Source organism: Chlorocebus sabaeus, chromosome 5 (genome assembly GCF_047675955.1).
Source record: "Chlorocebus sabaeus isolate Y175 chromosome 5, mChlSab1.0.hap1, whole genome shotgun sequence".
NCBI classification, from domain to species: Eukaryota; Metazoa; Chordata; class Mammalia; order Primates; family Cercopithecidae; genus Chlorocebus; species Chlorocebus sabaeus.
In genome coordinates this window covers 66,806,785-66,824,055 of record NC_132908.1, presented here as the reverse complement: position 1 = coordinate 66,824,055, position 17,271 = coordinate 66,806,785, and the positions used below count along the sequence as shown (strand labels likewise).

Sequence of the window (17,271 nt, the reverse complement as noted above, 5' to 3'; positions counted from 1 at the left end):
ATTAACCTTAAAAGCTGCAAGGATTTGAAAAGAACAGTCCGTGAAAAGCATTCAACACAGAAATACCAATCATGAAGAAACAAACAGACGAAGCCACGAAGACTGCGCAGGCAGTGGGACCCCAGCACACTCTTGGTGGTTCACCTTGCAAGCACAAGGTGGTTCTGATAAAGAGCACCCCCTCTTCTCTGTGGTCCTCAAATTATGGCATCTCAGGAGTCAGGGTGCCAGGGAATGTGAACCAGCAGCGTGACCCACCCAGAAGTTTTGGCGAATGAAGAGCAGAAACACGAGACTCTTTCAGCTCAGCAAATATTTACTGAGCTGCTACTACGTGTAGTGAGGCACTATTCTAGGTCCTGCTGGGGACACAAAGATGAATGAGGCACACAGAGCCGTGGCCTGGTGTTTGGGTGAAAGCTTCAGCACCACTTCCCCCAAGCCCCCTCCTCCCCAAAAAAACAACAAACCAGGTGGAAGAAATAACTCCTCGGAAGTCTCCAATTCATCATTCTAAGTGTAAAGAAAAATGTATGACTTTACTTAAAAGAAAACTTTTTTTTTTACTGGTTCTAAAGGTAAAATTTCAAAGAAAAGGAACAAAACCAACTGGGCCCTAATCCCCCATTCTCCACTACAAAATAACGAGTATCTGCACCACATCCTACTCTAAGTTTTTACTAATTTCATTATATTTTATTGGTGTCATTTTGTCATTACAGAGTTGTACTGTTAGGCTGGATGCAATAGCTTACGCCTATAATCCCAACACTTTGGGAGGCTGAGGAAAGAGGATCCAAGACCAGCCTAGGCAACACAGGAAGACCCTGTCACTACAAAAAAAAAAAAAATTTAAAAATTAGCCAGGCATGGTGGCACACACCTGTAGTCTCAGCTACCTGGGAGACTGAGGTGGGAGGATCACTTGAGACTGGGAGGTCAAGGCTGCGTGAGCTGTGATGGTGCCACTGCACTCCAGCCTGGGTGACAGAGTGAAACCCTGTCTCAAAAAAAGAAAAAAAAGACTTGACCTTCAAAGGTCATTTGAAAACACAAAACACACAAAGTAGACCCAACATATAGACATGCTGTATATAAAACTCAGCATAAGACCAAACAGAAAATCTTCAGGCCATGAGCCAATCAATGAGCTCTTGTTCTCTTCACACCACTGGATGCAGAATTTCACACTCCATTATCAAATAATCAGGGAGCCAAAGATACCTTCAACCCATCAAGACTTTTCTTGAAAAGGCATACCAAACGCAGGCTTAAAATGGAAAGTTACGCCAGGCGCGGTGGCTCACTCCTGTAATCCCAGCACTTTGGGAGGCTGAGGCAGGTGGATCACGAGGTCAGGAGATCGAGACCATCCTGGCCAACATGGTGATGGAACATGCCCAGCTAATTTTTGTATTTTTAGTAGAGATGGGGTTTCACCATGTTGGCCAGGATGGTCTCAATCTCCTGACCTCGTGATCTGCCCGCTCAGCCTCCCCAAGTGCTGGGATTACAGGTGTGAGCCACTGCACCTAGCCACCAAATGGGTTTTTTAATGATTTTAAAAATTAAGGTATAATTTACATAGAGTAAAATTTACCCTTTCTAAGGGTACAGTTTGGCAAGTTTTACCAAATGTTTATAGTGATGTTACCATCACCACAATGGAGACACAGAACATTTCCATTGCTCCCAAAATTTCCTTGTGCCCCTTTGCGGTCAATCCTTCCTCCAATGCCCCAACATCTTCAGACTGGATTTCTGTCCCTAGAATTTTGCCTTTTTCAGGATGTTATATAAATGGAATCATACATAACTTAAGCTTCTATGTCTGGCTTCTTAAGCTTAGCCTAATACTTTTAAGAGTCATTCACATTGTTAGGTTACTTTTTATTTGTCAGACCAAATAAATATACATCTTTTTTAGAGATGGGAGTCTTGTTATGTTGCCCAGGCTGGACTCGATCTCCTGGACTCAAGCAATCCTCCCAGCTCAGCCTCCCCAGTGGCTGGGACTATAGGCACATACCACTGTGCCTGGCTTCAGACCAAATAAATTTTAAGAGAAAAAGCACTAAAAAAAAGAATGACAAGATAAGGACAAAAAGTTCAATTCATCCGTAAGACGTATGTCAAATTGTACTCTAGATCCAATGAAATAACCTTGAAATACATAAAGCAGAAATTCATCAGAACGATCTGGCACTACCCTTTACCACTGTCATCTCTTCCTGTGACTCCACTTCCCCTTCCTCTCCAGTGGGACTGGCCTCTCCACTGTTCCCTCAATTCCAAAGGCACATTCCTAACTGAAGGCCTTCCCAACAGCCATTCTTCTGCCCAAACACTCTTTCCCCAGATATCCTCATGGTTACATTCCTTGCCTCCTTCAAATCTTTGCTTAAAAGTCACCTTCTCAACAACACGTCTCTTGACTGCCCTATTTAATATTGCAACCGGCTCTTCTATGACACATTTACATGTATTTTTTGAATGAATCAAACTCATTTTTTAAGTAATAAAAATCAATAAAACCAAGGGAAAAAAGGAACACTCTGGGATTCTGCATTATTATAGAAACCAAGGCACAAAATGTTTCTAGAGAGGACTAGTCCATGATGTTAAACTGGCAGACAGGTCAGGGGGTTTTGGCGACTGTCATTGCAGCAGAATGATAGAGGCAGAGGGCAGACTGAAGTGAACTAAAAATTACTTAAGAAATAAGGATGGCAGACCCCAAGAATATTGAGACAAATACCTCCACTATATTTTCAATAAGTTAAGGGTGAAGAAAAACTTCATGAAACCCAGTACATGTGAAGCAGAATATAAATTCTAGATTTTAGTTCTGTTACCATATTTATCTAAAACAAAATGAAAAGCCGGCTGGGCTCAGCGGCTCACGCCTGTAATCCCAGTACTTTGGAAGGCCAAGGCTGGTGGATTGCGTGAGTTCAGAGTTCAAGACCAGCCTGGACAATATGAGGAGACCTTATCTCTACAAAAAAACTTTAAAAATTAGCCTACCGTGGTGGTGCACACCTATAGTCCCAGCTATTTGGGAGGCTGAGGCAGGAGAATCACTTGAGCCTTGGAGGTTGAGGCTGCAGTGGGCCGTGATTGCACCACTGCACTCCAGCCTGGATGACAGTATAAGACTCTGTCTCAAAATTTTAAAAAAGAAAAGGCCAGGAGTGGTGGCCCACACTTGCAATCCCAGCACTTTGGGAGGCCAAGGCGGCCAGATCACCTGAGGTCAGGAGTTCGAGACCAGCCTGACCAAACTGGCAAAAGCTCGCCTCTACTGAAAATACAAAAATTATCCAGGCGTGGTGGCAGGTGCCTGTAGTCACAGCTACCCAGGAGACTGAGGCACAAGAATCGCTTGAACCCAGAAAGCAGAGGTTGCAGTGAGCCAAGATCGTGCCACTGCACTCCAGCCTGGGCAACAGAGCAAGATTCTATCTCAAAAATAAACAAACTTAAAAAAAAAAGAAAGAAAGAAAAGCCTACATACAGAATTGATTCGACGCTTGAAACAAGTCATTCTATTTAGGCTATTTAAATGCCATCAGAAAGGCAGTCACTAAACCAAACCCCAAATCACCACCTCCACAGACCTTGGCGCTTTAAAAGGAGCCATCCAGTTCCAACAGAATCCGAAAGGAAAAGCCGAACCTCATCTCATCAAACCACAGCCACAAACACCACGGCTGAAGCGCCCCACTTTCCTTGCCATCCACGTCTGTCCAAAGCATTTGCAGCCAGTAGTTCTGTTCCAGTCTTCCATCAGCACATGGCCAAGCTGCCAAGCTCTCATGACTAGAAAGTCATTTCTCCAAGACCCATACTCTTTTTATTAGCTTCTCTCTAAACTTTTCCCCTTTCAATCATGATTTTCTAGGACCAAGAAGTCGTAGAATCCAGACACAAATCTGGTTCAAGTACAGCTAGCACTCACGTGCCCTAAATTGTGGTGGCCCTTATTGTGCCCCTGTGGTTCACTGTCAGGAATACAACGTTGTGCTCTGTGTCTCTTCAGTTAGGTTTTCATTTCTCCTCCTATGGGTGCACTTTCAGAGAAATGACTCTGTCCCGGAGCCAGGCAGTACCAATGTTCCATAAAGCCTGCTGAACACCAAAGCCAACCATCATGGCGGGTGTGGTTTTAAAGTGACATCTTCATTAGCTTCCCACCTCTTGCATCTCTTGTCTTCATGAATGACAGCACAGTAGAGGAATCTGGGAGTCCCCCCCACTCACCTTGTCTCATTAGCCAGCCATGCAGTCCTGCTTAATTACACCTCCTAGGTATTTCTCTTGTCTCCTCTCTATTCGCTACTGCCCAAGACTAGTCATCAATTGCAACCTCACCAGTTCCTGCAAGAGTCCTCTTCATCAGTCCCTGAGTCTTGTCTCAGCCCCACTGTGTCAGACATTCCCACCCTCTTCTATCCTATATGCCCACCCTGACTCATTGCAGGGCCGAGAAGACTTCCAGACCCTCCTGCAGATAGTCTCTGGGTGTGATTTAGGTTGCACCAATGAGAAGTTCTTGCAGGAAAGTTGGAAAGCAGAAGAAAGGCAGAAGCCATTTGTCCTATGGTGGTGATGACTGGCAGGGGCTCCAGCAGACTCCATGTCTCATCGCCTGGATACCCGCTTCATACATGTAAAGCGGTCGCAAGGGCACGGCAATTTCTTGGCATGTGAACTGGAGCTGCAAGGCTGTGAGCCTGAAACCAAAGACCTCAGGGAGACCCCTCACTCCTATTGCACCAGCTCATCCAGTGACTTTTATAAGCATCTAATTCCCCATACTAAATCCTTTTCTGCTCAAAATACCTAGAGTGGTTTCTGTTTCCTGCAATGAACCCCAACTGATACAGTTCTAAATTCATCCATTAGACTACTTTCCTGAATAATTCACCACAGAAATAGCATTACCATACCCTTAGCTCAAAATCCACTGGTTCCCTGTCTCCAAAGAATAAAATCTACAGTCCTCAGTAAAACACAAAAGGCCCTTTGTGAACTGCTCTTGCCTTCAAACCATCTCCTACAGCAGGGACTGGCAAACTTTCTGCAAAGAGCCAAATCATAAATGTTTTAGGTTTTGCTGACCATATGATCTCTGTTCTAACTACTTAACATGCCATCGTAGCATGAAAGTAGCCACAGACAATATGAAAATAAGTGAGTATGGCCATATAAAAATAAAATTGTATTTCCCAAAACAGATGGTAAAGAGAACGAGAAGACAAGCCGCAGACTGGGAGAAAATATTGGCAAAACATATATCTGATAAAGAATTGCCATCCAAAATATACAAAAAATGCTTAAACTCAACAATAAGAAAATGAACAACCAGATTTTAAAAATGGGCAAAGGACCTGAACAGACACCCTGCCAAAGAAGATATACAGATGGAATATAAGCATATGAAAAGACTCTCCATATCATAGGCTGGGCAAAGTGGCTCATGCCTGTAATCCCAGCACTCTGGGAGGCTGAGGTGGGCGGATCACCTGAGGTCAGGAGTTCAAGACCAACCTGGCCAACATGGTGAAACCCAGTTTCTACTTAAAATACAAAAAAATTAGCTGGGCGTGGTGGCAGGTGCCTGTAATCCCAGCTACTCAGGAGGCTGAGGCAGGAGAATCACTTGAACCCGGGAGGTGGACGGTGCAGGCAGCCGAGATCGCACCATTGTACTCAGCCCGGACAACAGAGTGAGGCTCTGTCTCAAAAAAAAAAAAAAAAAAAAAAAAGACTCTCCACATCATATATCATCCAGGACATGCAAATTAAAGTGAGATATCACTAGATACCCATTAGAATAGCCAAAATCCAGAAAACGGACCACATCAAACACTGGTGAAGATGTGGAGCAACAGGAACTCTCACTCATTGCTGGTGGCAATGCAAACTGGTGCAGTCGTTCTGGAAAACACTTTAGCAGTTTCTTACAAAGCTAAGCATACTCTTACCATATGACCCAGCAATCATGTTTCTTTGTATTTATGCAAGTGAGTTAAAAACTTTGTTTTGTTTTGTTTGAGATAGAGTCTCACCGCTCTGTCGCCAAGCTGGAGTGCAGTGGCATGATCTCAGCTCACTGCAACCTCCACCTCCCAGATTCAAGCTATTCTCCTGCCTCAGCCTCCCAAGTAGCTGGGACTACAGGAGCGCACCACCACGCCCAGTTAATTTTTTTTGTATTTTTACTAGAGACGGGGTTTCACCATGTTGACCAGGATGGTCTGGATCTCTTGACCTTGCGATTTGCCCACCTCGGCCTCCCAAAGTGCTAGGACTACAGGCGTGAGCCACCATGGCCAACAGAGTTGAAAACTTTTATCTGCACAAAAACCTGCACACTAATGTTTATGGCAGCTTTATTATTCATCATTGCCAAAACCTGGAAGCAACCAAGATGTCCTTCAGTAAATGAATGAATAAACTGTGAAGGAGGAATGTAAAAGTGAATGGATAAACTGTGGTACACGCAGACAATGAAATATTATTCCGTACTCAAAAAATCAAGCCATGAGAAGACATGAAAGAAATGTAAATCTCAATTACTAACTGAAAGAAGCCAATCTGACAAGGCTATATACTCTATGAGCCAACTATATGACATTCTGGAAATGACAAAACTATGCAGACAATAAAAAAAATCAGTGGTTACAAGGGGCTGGGGACAGGAGGGAGAGGTGAATAGATGAAGCACAGGGGAGTGAAACTACTCTGTATGACACAGTAATGGTGGATACATGTCAGTGCCAAGGCACGTGGATCACTTGAGTCCAGGAGTTCAAGACCAGCCTGGCCAACATGGCAAAACCCCATCTCTACTAAAAACACACAAAAAAATTAGCTGGGCATGGTGATGCATGCTTGTAATCCCAGCTACTCAGGAGGCTGAGGCATGAGACACTTGAACCTGGGAGGCAGAGGTTGCAGGAAGCTGAGATCGCGCCACTGCACTCAAGCCAGTGGAATGACAGAGCAAGACTCTGTCCAAAAGAAAAAAATTAAAGAGTGAACCCTAACATAAATTATGGACTTTGAGTGACAATGATGTGTCAATGTAGGCTCATCATTCTAACAAATGTACCACTCTGGTGGGGGATGCTGACAGTGGGGAAGAGGGTATATATGTTTGGGGTCACCTAAAAGTGCTCTAAAAAAAAAAATCACAGCAGATTTCACCCAGCAAAAACAAACAAACAAGAACACCAACAAAAAAGCAGGTGGCAGGCTGGATTTGACCTGCAAACTCTAGTTTGCTATGTTATCATCCCTAATATCTTACACGTCAACATTACTAAATGACTTTTGTTTCCTCAAATATGTCAAGTTCTCTTACTCCTCCTTGCCTTCGCTCATGCTGTACCCTCTGCTTGCAGTGACATCCCTGACCCCCACTTCGTTGGTCGGGCAAACTCCTTCAAAATACAGTTCAAGTGTGGGAGGTCTTCCCCAAATCCCCCGGGGCAGATCTAGGTAATGTCCCACTACATTATTCTTGCATGTGTATATACCATCACCATGGATCCATCACACTAGACTCTAAGTGTCATACATGCATCTGTCTCCTACTAGAGACACTCCCTGATGTCAGGGACCCTGACTTTTCATCTTTTAATCACCACGACCTAGCTCAGAGCCTCGCATTCATGTATATCAAATGAATATTACCTTCAACATCACAGATTTGTCTTCCTTCCTCCTAGTTTATAACCAGTTTTCTGGTGCACACGACATCTGGCGTTATAAACATCTCTCTAGGCTCATACAGAATAAATGCCAAATAAACACCTAGTCAATAAATAAATGTATGACAAGGTACCATGTATCATTTTAATTGATGCAAAATTAATAAACCAATGTATAAATGAAGGTGTAATTAATCTCCATGATTTTTTTTTTTTTTTTTTTTTTTGAGGCAGAGTTTCGCTCTGTCGCCCAGGCTGGAGTGCAGTGGCCGGATCTCAGCTCACTGCAAGCTCCGCCTCCCGGGTTCACGCCATTCTCCTGCCTCAGCCTCCCGAGTAGCTGGGACTACAGGCGCCCGCCACCTCGCCCGGCTAGATTTTTGTATTTTTTAGTAGAGACGGGGTTTCACCGGGTTAGCCCATGATTTTTTTTTTAAGAGACAGGGTCTCCCTGTGTTGCCCAGGCTGGAGTGCAGTGGCACGATCATAACTCATTGCAGCCTCAAACTCCTGGTCTCAAGCGATCCTCCTGCCTCAGCTTCCCAAACAGCTGGGACTACCGGCATACAGCCACCATGCCCAGCCATGATTACTTTTCAATGTCTGGCTTGGAGAATGCAGTGGGATGCCTGATCACTGTCTCAATACTATTCCATATTTACCAATTGCTCAGAAGAAAGCCCTGCCTATAAGCAGGGACTCTGAGCATGGACTATGTCTTAATTATCATTGAATGAATGAATGAATGAATGAATAATAAATCAATCAATCAATCAATAAATAAGATTTATTCCATTGTCTTCCCCAGCTACAGAAATGAGGCAACAGCCAGATTTTAAGCATAAGCTATTACATGAGACGGCTTTCCTGCTGACAGGGCAACATCTCTAAATAACTGCAGTTCCCAATCAAGCAGCCTTTAGTCACCTCAGTGGAAGGAGGGGTGGCAACTGCCAGCCGACAATGACTGTGAGAACGGCCTAGTGCCCAAGGCTCAGATCCCATCCACCCTCCACCCCTCCTCCCTGCTAGCTCTGCTTCCCAATTCTCCCCCGGCCCTCCCAGGACTTCCTGAAGTGTTCACAGTGGACTCACACCCGCCTGAGTTTATTTTTCTTTCCTTTCTGGGATAGGCTGTCTGCAGACACAGTTGATGATCTATTTAGAGCTCACCAGAGACGGTTAGGCTTTATAAGTCTCCGAGATTACAGATCTTTTACATCTTCAGAGGCCTTTAATGCCAAGGCAAGGGAGCCAATAAATGTGATATGTTTTCATCAAAGCAGGGCAAAAAAGAAGAGTACAGGAGGGAGAAAGAAAACTATCTAAGAGGCTCTGAAACTTTTCCATGTAAAAAAATCACTGGGAAGGACAAGTTAAAATGCAGATTATGACCAACATTGGCCACCACTGACAGCTGATGATGGCCACCGGCAAATTCAAGGTCCCCAGCCCTACACGCACACACAAACACATATACACACACACTCTATCTCATGCGCGTTCACATGCACTCTTAAACAAAATAGCTTAAATACATATACACGTTAAGAAAGGAAAATAAATTGTTCAAGCCTCTATATATAGCTTCTTTTTTTTTTGTTTTTTTTTTTGTTTTTTTTTGTTTTGAGACAGCATCTAGCTCCGTTGCCCAAGCTGGATTGCAGGGGCTCCATCTTCGCTCACTATAGCCTCAAACTCCCGGGCTCAAGCAATCCTCCCAACTCAGCCTCCCAAAGTGCTGGTATTACAGGCATGAGCCATTACACCTAACTATAGTAGACAGCTTCTTTTTTATTTTATTTTTTTTTATTTTTTTTATCTTTGAGATGGAGCTTCGCTCTTGTTGCCCAGGCTGGAGTGCAATGGCGCGATCTGGGCTCACCACAACCTCCGCCTCCCAGATTCAAGTGATTCTCCTGCCTCAGTCCCCCAAGTAGCTGGGATTACAGGCAGGCACCACCACGCCCGGTTAATTTTGTATTTTTTTTTTAGTAGAGACAGGGTTTCTCCATGTTGGTCAGGCTGGCCTCGAACTCCCGACCTCAGGTGATCCACCCGCCTCAGCCTCCCAAAGTACTGGGATTAAACCCAGTCCATGTGCTGAGCAATGGTGTCCAGCCAACAGCTTCTACTAAGATCCTTTACATTAATCCCTATTAATGAAAAATTTTATGAACCAAAAAGAAAATTAAATGCATTCTTCTCGTTTTTTGTTGTTGTTGTTGTTCCATTTCCCTGTATGACTATGGAAATTTTACTGAGATTCTAGACAGAAGCACCAGATATTCAAGCCAGAGGAAATCGTGAGGTGCTAGGAGGAGCAGCTCCACTCACAGACAGTCCTGTGGGCTTCGTTCCAACTTGACTCCCTGCTATGGTTTGGATGCAGCTTGTCCCCACCAAAATTCATGTTGAAATTTGATTCCCAATGTGGCAGAGTTGGGAGGTGAGACCTAGTGTTTGGGTCATGGGAGTGGATCCCTCATGAAAAAATTAATGTCCTCTCACGGGGGTGAGTGAGTTCTCTCTGTTGGGAACCCACAAGAATGTGATATTAAAAAGAGCCCGGCCGGGCACGGTGGATCACGCCTGTAATCCCAGCACTTTAAGAGGCCGAGGCGGGCAGATCACCTGAGGTCAGGAGTTCAAGACCCGCCTGACCAACATGGAGAAACCACATCTCTACTAAAAATACAAAATTAGCTGGGCAACTACTCGAGAGGCTGAGGCAAGAGAATAGCTTGAACCTGGGAGGCAGAAGTTGCGGTGAGCTGAGATCACACCATTGCACTCCAGCCTGGGCAATGAGAGTGAAACTCCATCTCAAAAAAATAAAAAAACTAAGAAAAATAAATTAAAAAATTAAAAAGGCCAGGCACAGTGGCTCATGCCTATAATCCCAACACTTTGAGAGGCCGAGGTGCACGGATCACCTGAGGTCGGGAGTTTGAGACCAACCTGACCAATATGGTGAAACCTGTCTCTACTAAAAATGCAAAAATTAGCCAGGCATGGTGGCATGTGCCTGTAGCCCCAGCTACTCGGGAGGCTGAGACAGAAGAATTGCTTGACCCCAGGAGGTGGAATTTGTAGTGAGCCGAGATCATGCCACAGCACTCCAGCCTGGGTGACAGAGCAAGACTCCATCTCAAATAAATAAATAAATAAATAAATAAATAAATAGAGGCTGGCAGCAGGTGTGGAGCCTGGCACACACCTGTAGTGCCAGCTACTTGGCAGGCTAAAGCAAGAGGATCACTGGAGCCTAGGATTTTGAGGCTGTAGTGAGCTGTGAGTGTGCCATTGCACTCTAGCCTGGGTGACAGAGCAAGACTCTAAATATATATTTGGTTTGAAGAAGAATAAAATAATGAACACTTGGGACCCACCACCTAGGCAAAGTAACAACATGATCAGTACCTTAGAAACTTTCTTTGTACTCTTTCCTCATTATACCTGTCTTCCTCCTCCCAAGATAACCACCCTCCTGAACTCAGGGTTCATTATTCCTTTTTTTTTTTTTTTTTTTGATGCAGAGTCTCACTCCGTCACTTAGGCTGGAGTGCAGTGGTGCAAATTCAGCTCACTGCAACCTCCACCTCCCGGGTTCAAGTGATTCTCCTGCCTCAGCCTCCCAAATAGCTGGGATTACAGGTGCATGCCACCACGCCCAGCTAATTTTTATATTTTTAGTAGAGAAGTTGTTTCGCCATGTTGGCCAGGCTGATCTTGAATTCCTGACCTCAAGTGACCCACCCACCTCGGCCTCCCAAAATGCTGGGATTACAGGCATGAGCCACCACACCCAGCCCCATCCATTTTTTACAGTTTTACTGCCTCTGAAGGTACGCATACAACATGTATTGTTTGACTTCACATTTTTCATCTTTCTACATATGACATCATACTACACACTGTTTTCTATGACCTGCTTCTCTTATTCAACATTATGTTTCTAAGATTTTACCATATGGATATAACCATCTTTCACCTATTTTTACTATGAGAGAGTATTCCATTATAGGAGTATATGATAATTTATGATATAAACTCTTTCTTTACACAATCAGACCTCTGATTCCATATTAACATAATCTGTGGGCAAACAAATTTATGCCACATGAATTGTTGGTGGCAGTCTCATGTTGGCTTCCATGTGCCAGACCAGATTTTTTTTTTTTTTTTTTTTTTTTAAAGACAGAGTCTGACTCTGTCGCCCAGGCTGGAGTGCAGTGGCACGATCTCGGCTCACTGCAAGCTCCGTCTCCCAGGTTCAGGCAATTCTCCTGCCTCAGCCTCCCGAGTAGCTGGGATTACAGGTGCACACTACCATGCCCAGCTAATTTTTGCACTTTTAGTAGAGACAGGGTTTCACCATGTTGGCCAGTCTGGTCTCAAACTCCTGACCTCAAGTGATCTGCCCGCCTCAGCCTCCAAAAGAGCTGAGATTACAGGTGTGAGCCACTGTGCCCAGGCTTCACCTGATTACTCTTGAAGAGGAGGCAAGATCCTACTAAGAAATGGAGCCGTGAGACCTTGCTTAGCAAGCAAATGGTGCTCTATGGGATGAGCTTGGAGGAATGAACCCCTTAGACAAAACCCCTTCACAGTTCCAGTTCTACAGCTTTACCAAGCAGGGAGAAGGAGAGGAAAGGGTTGCTCTGACATTGCAGTCTTCACCTTCATGGGCACGTCAGAGCACCTTTGTTTGATCACAGTGAATAGCACCCAAGTCCAAGAAAAACCTACCCTTCAGACAGCAAAAGCTAAATATTTAGTCTGGGAGGCAGCAGGCAGAAGCCCATCATTCTCTCTGCCCCCAGAAAGCAAGGACAGCAAAGGACTGCCCTTGATCCCAAAAGTCTGATTCATCACCTCTCAACTACAGTCCTCGATGTAAATGCACCGGTAACGCCTCACTTCCCAGGCTTAGCGGGGAGGGGGGTAGATGTGCACAAACAACAGTCTCCAGACACAAAGAAAACCCACTGCCACTTCCACCGAGTGCTCCCGTTGTGTAAGGCCCTCTGACTGACATGCCTTATCTCAGTTCATTCCCACAATAACCCTGCAACAACCCTGTGAGGCAGGTGATATCCCCACTTTACACCTGAAAAAAAATGGGCATCTGAGAGGTTTTGTGACTTATCCAAAATCACATAGCAAGTAAATGACAGACCAGGATTCGATCTGCATCTCCTGATTCCAAAGCCCTACACCGTTATCCAACAGACTACTCGGCCACCACCTACAATCATAAGCACGTGTGTACAGTGACCTTCATACCTGCAACAGCAAAGTGGAAAGGGGGCTTTAAGGAGGCAAAGAGACAGTCTTTGGGTAATATTTGCAAAAGTGTTTCCTGCTGAATGGCAACAGGTTCCACATGAGTGCAGAACGAATACTTACTTAAATGGCAGAGGCCCGGGAAAACTCAGACGCTACACGTAGTAAAAGCCTGCAGCAGCTAACAGACTGCAGAGGACTGCGATACGGCTTACACTATCTGGAAGGTACCTTGCTCACCATCTAACTAGCACTGAATGTCTACCACGTGTGATGGGCCAAAATGAATCCGATTTCCTGTTGCAGCCTGGCTGCTGCGACACCAATGACCTGGTGTCATTCTCAACACCAATGACAACAAGTAAGTTTTAACAGGATCTCTGAATTGCAAGGTCGATGAACTGGAGGAATTCAGAGACCAGTAAAAAGGTCAAGAATTTAGATCCAAACTTGTTAAGAGCTGAATCTGACTTTGAGCCCCAAATTAAGTGATATGGGTGTGTCTGAGACAAATTTTCCAACTCAGCTAAAAGACTAAGATGCAGTTACTAGCACCAAAGCTGAGAAGGCATCACTCTCTAAAGAGTGATTTCACTCAAGTATTCTTCCCTCTCTAAAGAGTGAAATGTTCAAGTATTCCTCGCCCACCGCTGTTCTAGCTTAACAAACTGTTTCCTCCAGTTCCAGGTGCCCATCATGGCTTTGTTGACAAAAGATTTGCCAGTTACACTGTCATTCGTCACCCCGTGAGACCCAACTATTGTAAGTCACCTACGGAGACACAGAAAACATGACTGGTCTTTGGGAGCGAGGCAACGCCTTTACAGTGACTTGGAAAAAAGAGAATGGGGAAATGGCATCTCTGCTTCTAATAAGGGTACGGAAAAAAGATCCGAATGTACATCTTGTCTTGCTCCCGCCACCTGCCAGTCACTGCAACCTCATAAGCCCATAAAACAATCAAATCAGGAGAAGCTGACGGCTGTCCTCAGAGGGATCTTTTAAGATGCTGCGGGTATTGGCTAAAATCATATTCCATTTCTCAAAGCATTATTCCCCCTCCCTGGGATCTGTTTGGGAAGTTTTTTGGGGTTTTTGTTTTTTTTTTTTAACCAAACATAGTCTCACTCTGTTACCGAGGCTACAGTGTAGTGCTTTGTTGCTAGCTCAGTGCAGCTGCAGCCTCAAACTCTTGGGCTCAAGCAATCCTCCTACCTCAGCTTCCCAAGTATCTGGGACTACAGGCACACACTACCATGCCCAGCTCATTTTTCTATCTTTTATAGAGACTGAGTCTCCCTATGTTGCCCAGGCTGGTCTTGGAACTCCTGGCCTCAAGTGATCCTCCCACCTTGATCTTCCAAAAGAGCTGGAATTACAGGCATGAGCCACTGTGCCTGGCCTCATTTGGGAAGATTTTTACTGCCAGTTACTTATCTACTCTCTGCAGGTAATAAAGATTTACAAACACATTTATAGTTTGTGCTTTTAAGATTATTTTCCTCAAAATGTCCTTTAAATATCTGGGGATTTTGCACATGCAATAAACAATAAACAAAGGTGCCAACCCTCTCCCTCATCTCTCTATACTTAAGAGTTATTTTCCTGCCTAGATGTTCAGTTACCATGGAAATGAGTTTGCACCACTAACACAGGTATAAAATAGGAATTTCGGTAAATTAAATTATATCATTTGTAAAATGTATAACAAGTATAATATTTGGACTCTAAGTGTAGGAGGTCTTTTTTTTTTTTTTTGAGATGGAGTCTCGCTCTGTCGCCCAGGCTGGAGTGCAGTGGCACGATCTCTGCTCACTGCAAGCTCCGCCTCCCGGGTTCATGCCATTCTCCTGCCTCAGCCTCCCGAGTAGCTGGGACTACAGGCGCCCACCACCATGCCCGGCTAATTTTTTGTATTTTTAGTAGAGATGGGGTTTCACCATGTTAGCCAGGATGGTCTCAATCTCCTGACCTCGTGATCCGTCTGCCTTGGCCTCCCAAAGTGCTGGGATTACAGGCGTGAGCCACCGCGCCCGGCCTGTAGGAGGTCTTAACCAACACTCCAACGGAACCTTGGGCCACCCCCTAAAGCAGAATGCACGACAGAAAATCTCACAAAGAACCATTGCTCTAAGCATTTCTATGTGTGTCCTGGAAGAATAACTGTGGCAGCAGCACCTAACATACAAAAGAGCAGTCGAGTTTCCTGTTTGACGGTTCCTTTGATCCAATAACATACTTAGCTAGTCCCAATCTTCGTCAAGGAGCCTCTGACCCTTCTAAGAATCCTGAATTCTTTCACAGCCATAAAAAAAGAATAAAAAGTAAGCCTATAATCTTAGCTTATGCTAGATTATAGCACAGTGGCTTATGCCTATAATCTTAGCACTTTGGGAGGCCAAGACAGGAGAATCAGTTGAGTCCAGGAGTTTGAGACCAGCCTGGGCAACATGGTAAAATCCCATCTCTAGAAAAATTAAAGAATTAGCTAGGCATGGTGGCACATGCCTGTGGTCTCAGCTACTTAGGATGCTAAGGTGGGTCTGCTTCTTGAGCCCAGGAGGTCAAGCCTGCCGTGAGCCATGATGGTGCCACAGCACTCCAGCCTGGGCAACAGAGCAAGACCCCATATCAAAAAACAAAACAAAAGAATGAAATCACATCATGTCCTTTGCAGCCACATGAATATAGCCGGAGGCTGAAGGCTATTATCCTGAGCAAATTAATGCAGAAACAGAAAACCAAATACCACATGTTCTCATTTATAAGTGGGAGCTAAACATTGGGTAAACATGAACACAAAGATATAAATAATAAACACTGGAGACTCCAAAAACAAGGAGAGAGGAGCAAGGATTGAAAAACTACCAATCAGGTACTATGTTCACTATCTGGGCAATGGGATCATTAGAAGCCCAAACCTCAACATCATGTAAAATACCCATGTAACAAACCTGTTCATGTACCCCCTGAATCTAAAATAAAAACAAAAATTAAAAATCTAAATTCAATTTAAAAAAAAAAAAAAGGATCCTGAGTTCTGGACTCCTCTATTAGCCTCCTTCACCACTGAGTCAGTTACAAGATCTCTGGAAATGTCCAACAGTTTCTACCATAAAATGTTCCCCGCCATGTCCCAACATGTTTTCAGTAGCTCTAAGCATCTTCTCAGCTCTTTCTCATAGCCAAGGGGGGTCTTACCGGGATCTTCCACCAAAGCAGTTTGTGCTGGGGGGCTGGTGCCGGTTCTCTGGAGCTACCGCTGTTCCACTGGAGTCTCTCAAAGGCGGCTGTGATCCTAGAAAGGAATCAATCACAAGAAAAGACAGAAGCATTGAGGAGCTCAACTCATGTTCGAGATTTGACAGCCAGGAACAGAACTCCCTCTGTGTGTTAGAGTTGCCACCACCACAGGATATGGACATCCAGCAAGCTGCAGCCACCAGGAGAGGAACAGGGACAATCACACAGGATCCAATCCATGCCATGGAGCAGTGGGGCTCAAACCTTGGAAACAGCTTCTCTTCTCCAAGACATTCAAGAGCATCCAAGGCACTTACAAGCAAATTGCCTTATCCATTAAATGAATCTCAGCCTCAAAAACATGAGATAGAGAACAAACGCTAACCGTGCAAAGTAGGGGCCAGGAATCGGGGGCATTTCTCCATAACACACCCAGAGAGCTTTTACAAAGCCAAATCAGATCATCATAGTCTTCTGCTAGAAACCCTTCAACAACTTTCTGTTTCTCAAGATGAGGTTCAAAATCCCTACCAAGGGCTTCAAGGCTGCACGATCTGAGTTGACCTGTTTCTCCGACCTCACCTCCTCCATTCTCTCTCCTTCTTGCTCCTAATAATCCAACCACACTGACTGCCTCTGTTCCCATCACAGGCCAAGCCACCCCTTTACCCCACATCCCCACCATGGCCTGTCTAAACTCCTTGTCCTCCAGGTCTCAGCTTCCTCAGAGAAACCTTCCCTGATCCCTCAATTTATATGAGATCTCCCCCAACAAAGTACAAGAATCTCATGCCACCCTGCGGTTTTCACTGATAGCTTTTGTCACAATCACAGCTATGTAATTCCCTGTGTGTTTACTCATTTGATGTCTAACTTCCCCTGCCCTCATCAAGTAGACTGTAAACCTCAAGCAGTGGAGACCATGTGAATTTGGCCCATTGCCATCCGGCTGGCACCTGGTCTAAGACCTAGTGCATACCAGGGATACAATTATGTATATATGTGTTGAACGAGTGAA

General features: G+C 44.7%; 1 protein-coding gene across 1 annotated transcript in view; it reads right to left on the bottom strand.

The window, feature by feature from the left end:
* WWP2 (WW domain containing E3 ubiquitin protein ligase 2) overlaps positions 1-17,271 on the bottom strand; it is a 178,671-nt gene that overhangs the window by 82,617 nt on the left and 78,783 nt on the right. Inside the window, exon 6 of the mRNA XM_007993797.3 lies at positions 16,212-16,308. Coding sequence (XP_007991988.1) covers positions 16,212-16,308 — 97 coding nt within the window. The remainder of the gene's footprint in view (positions 1-16,211; positions 16,309-17,271) is intronic.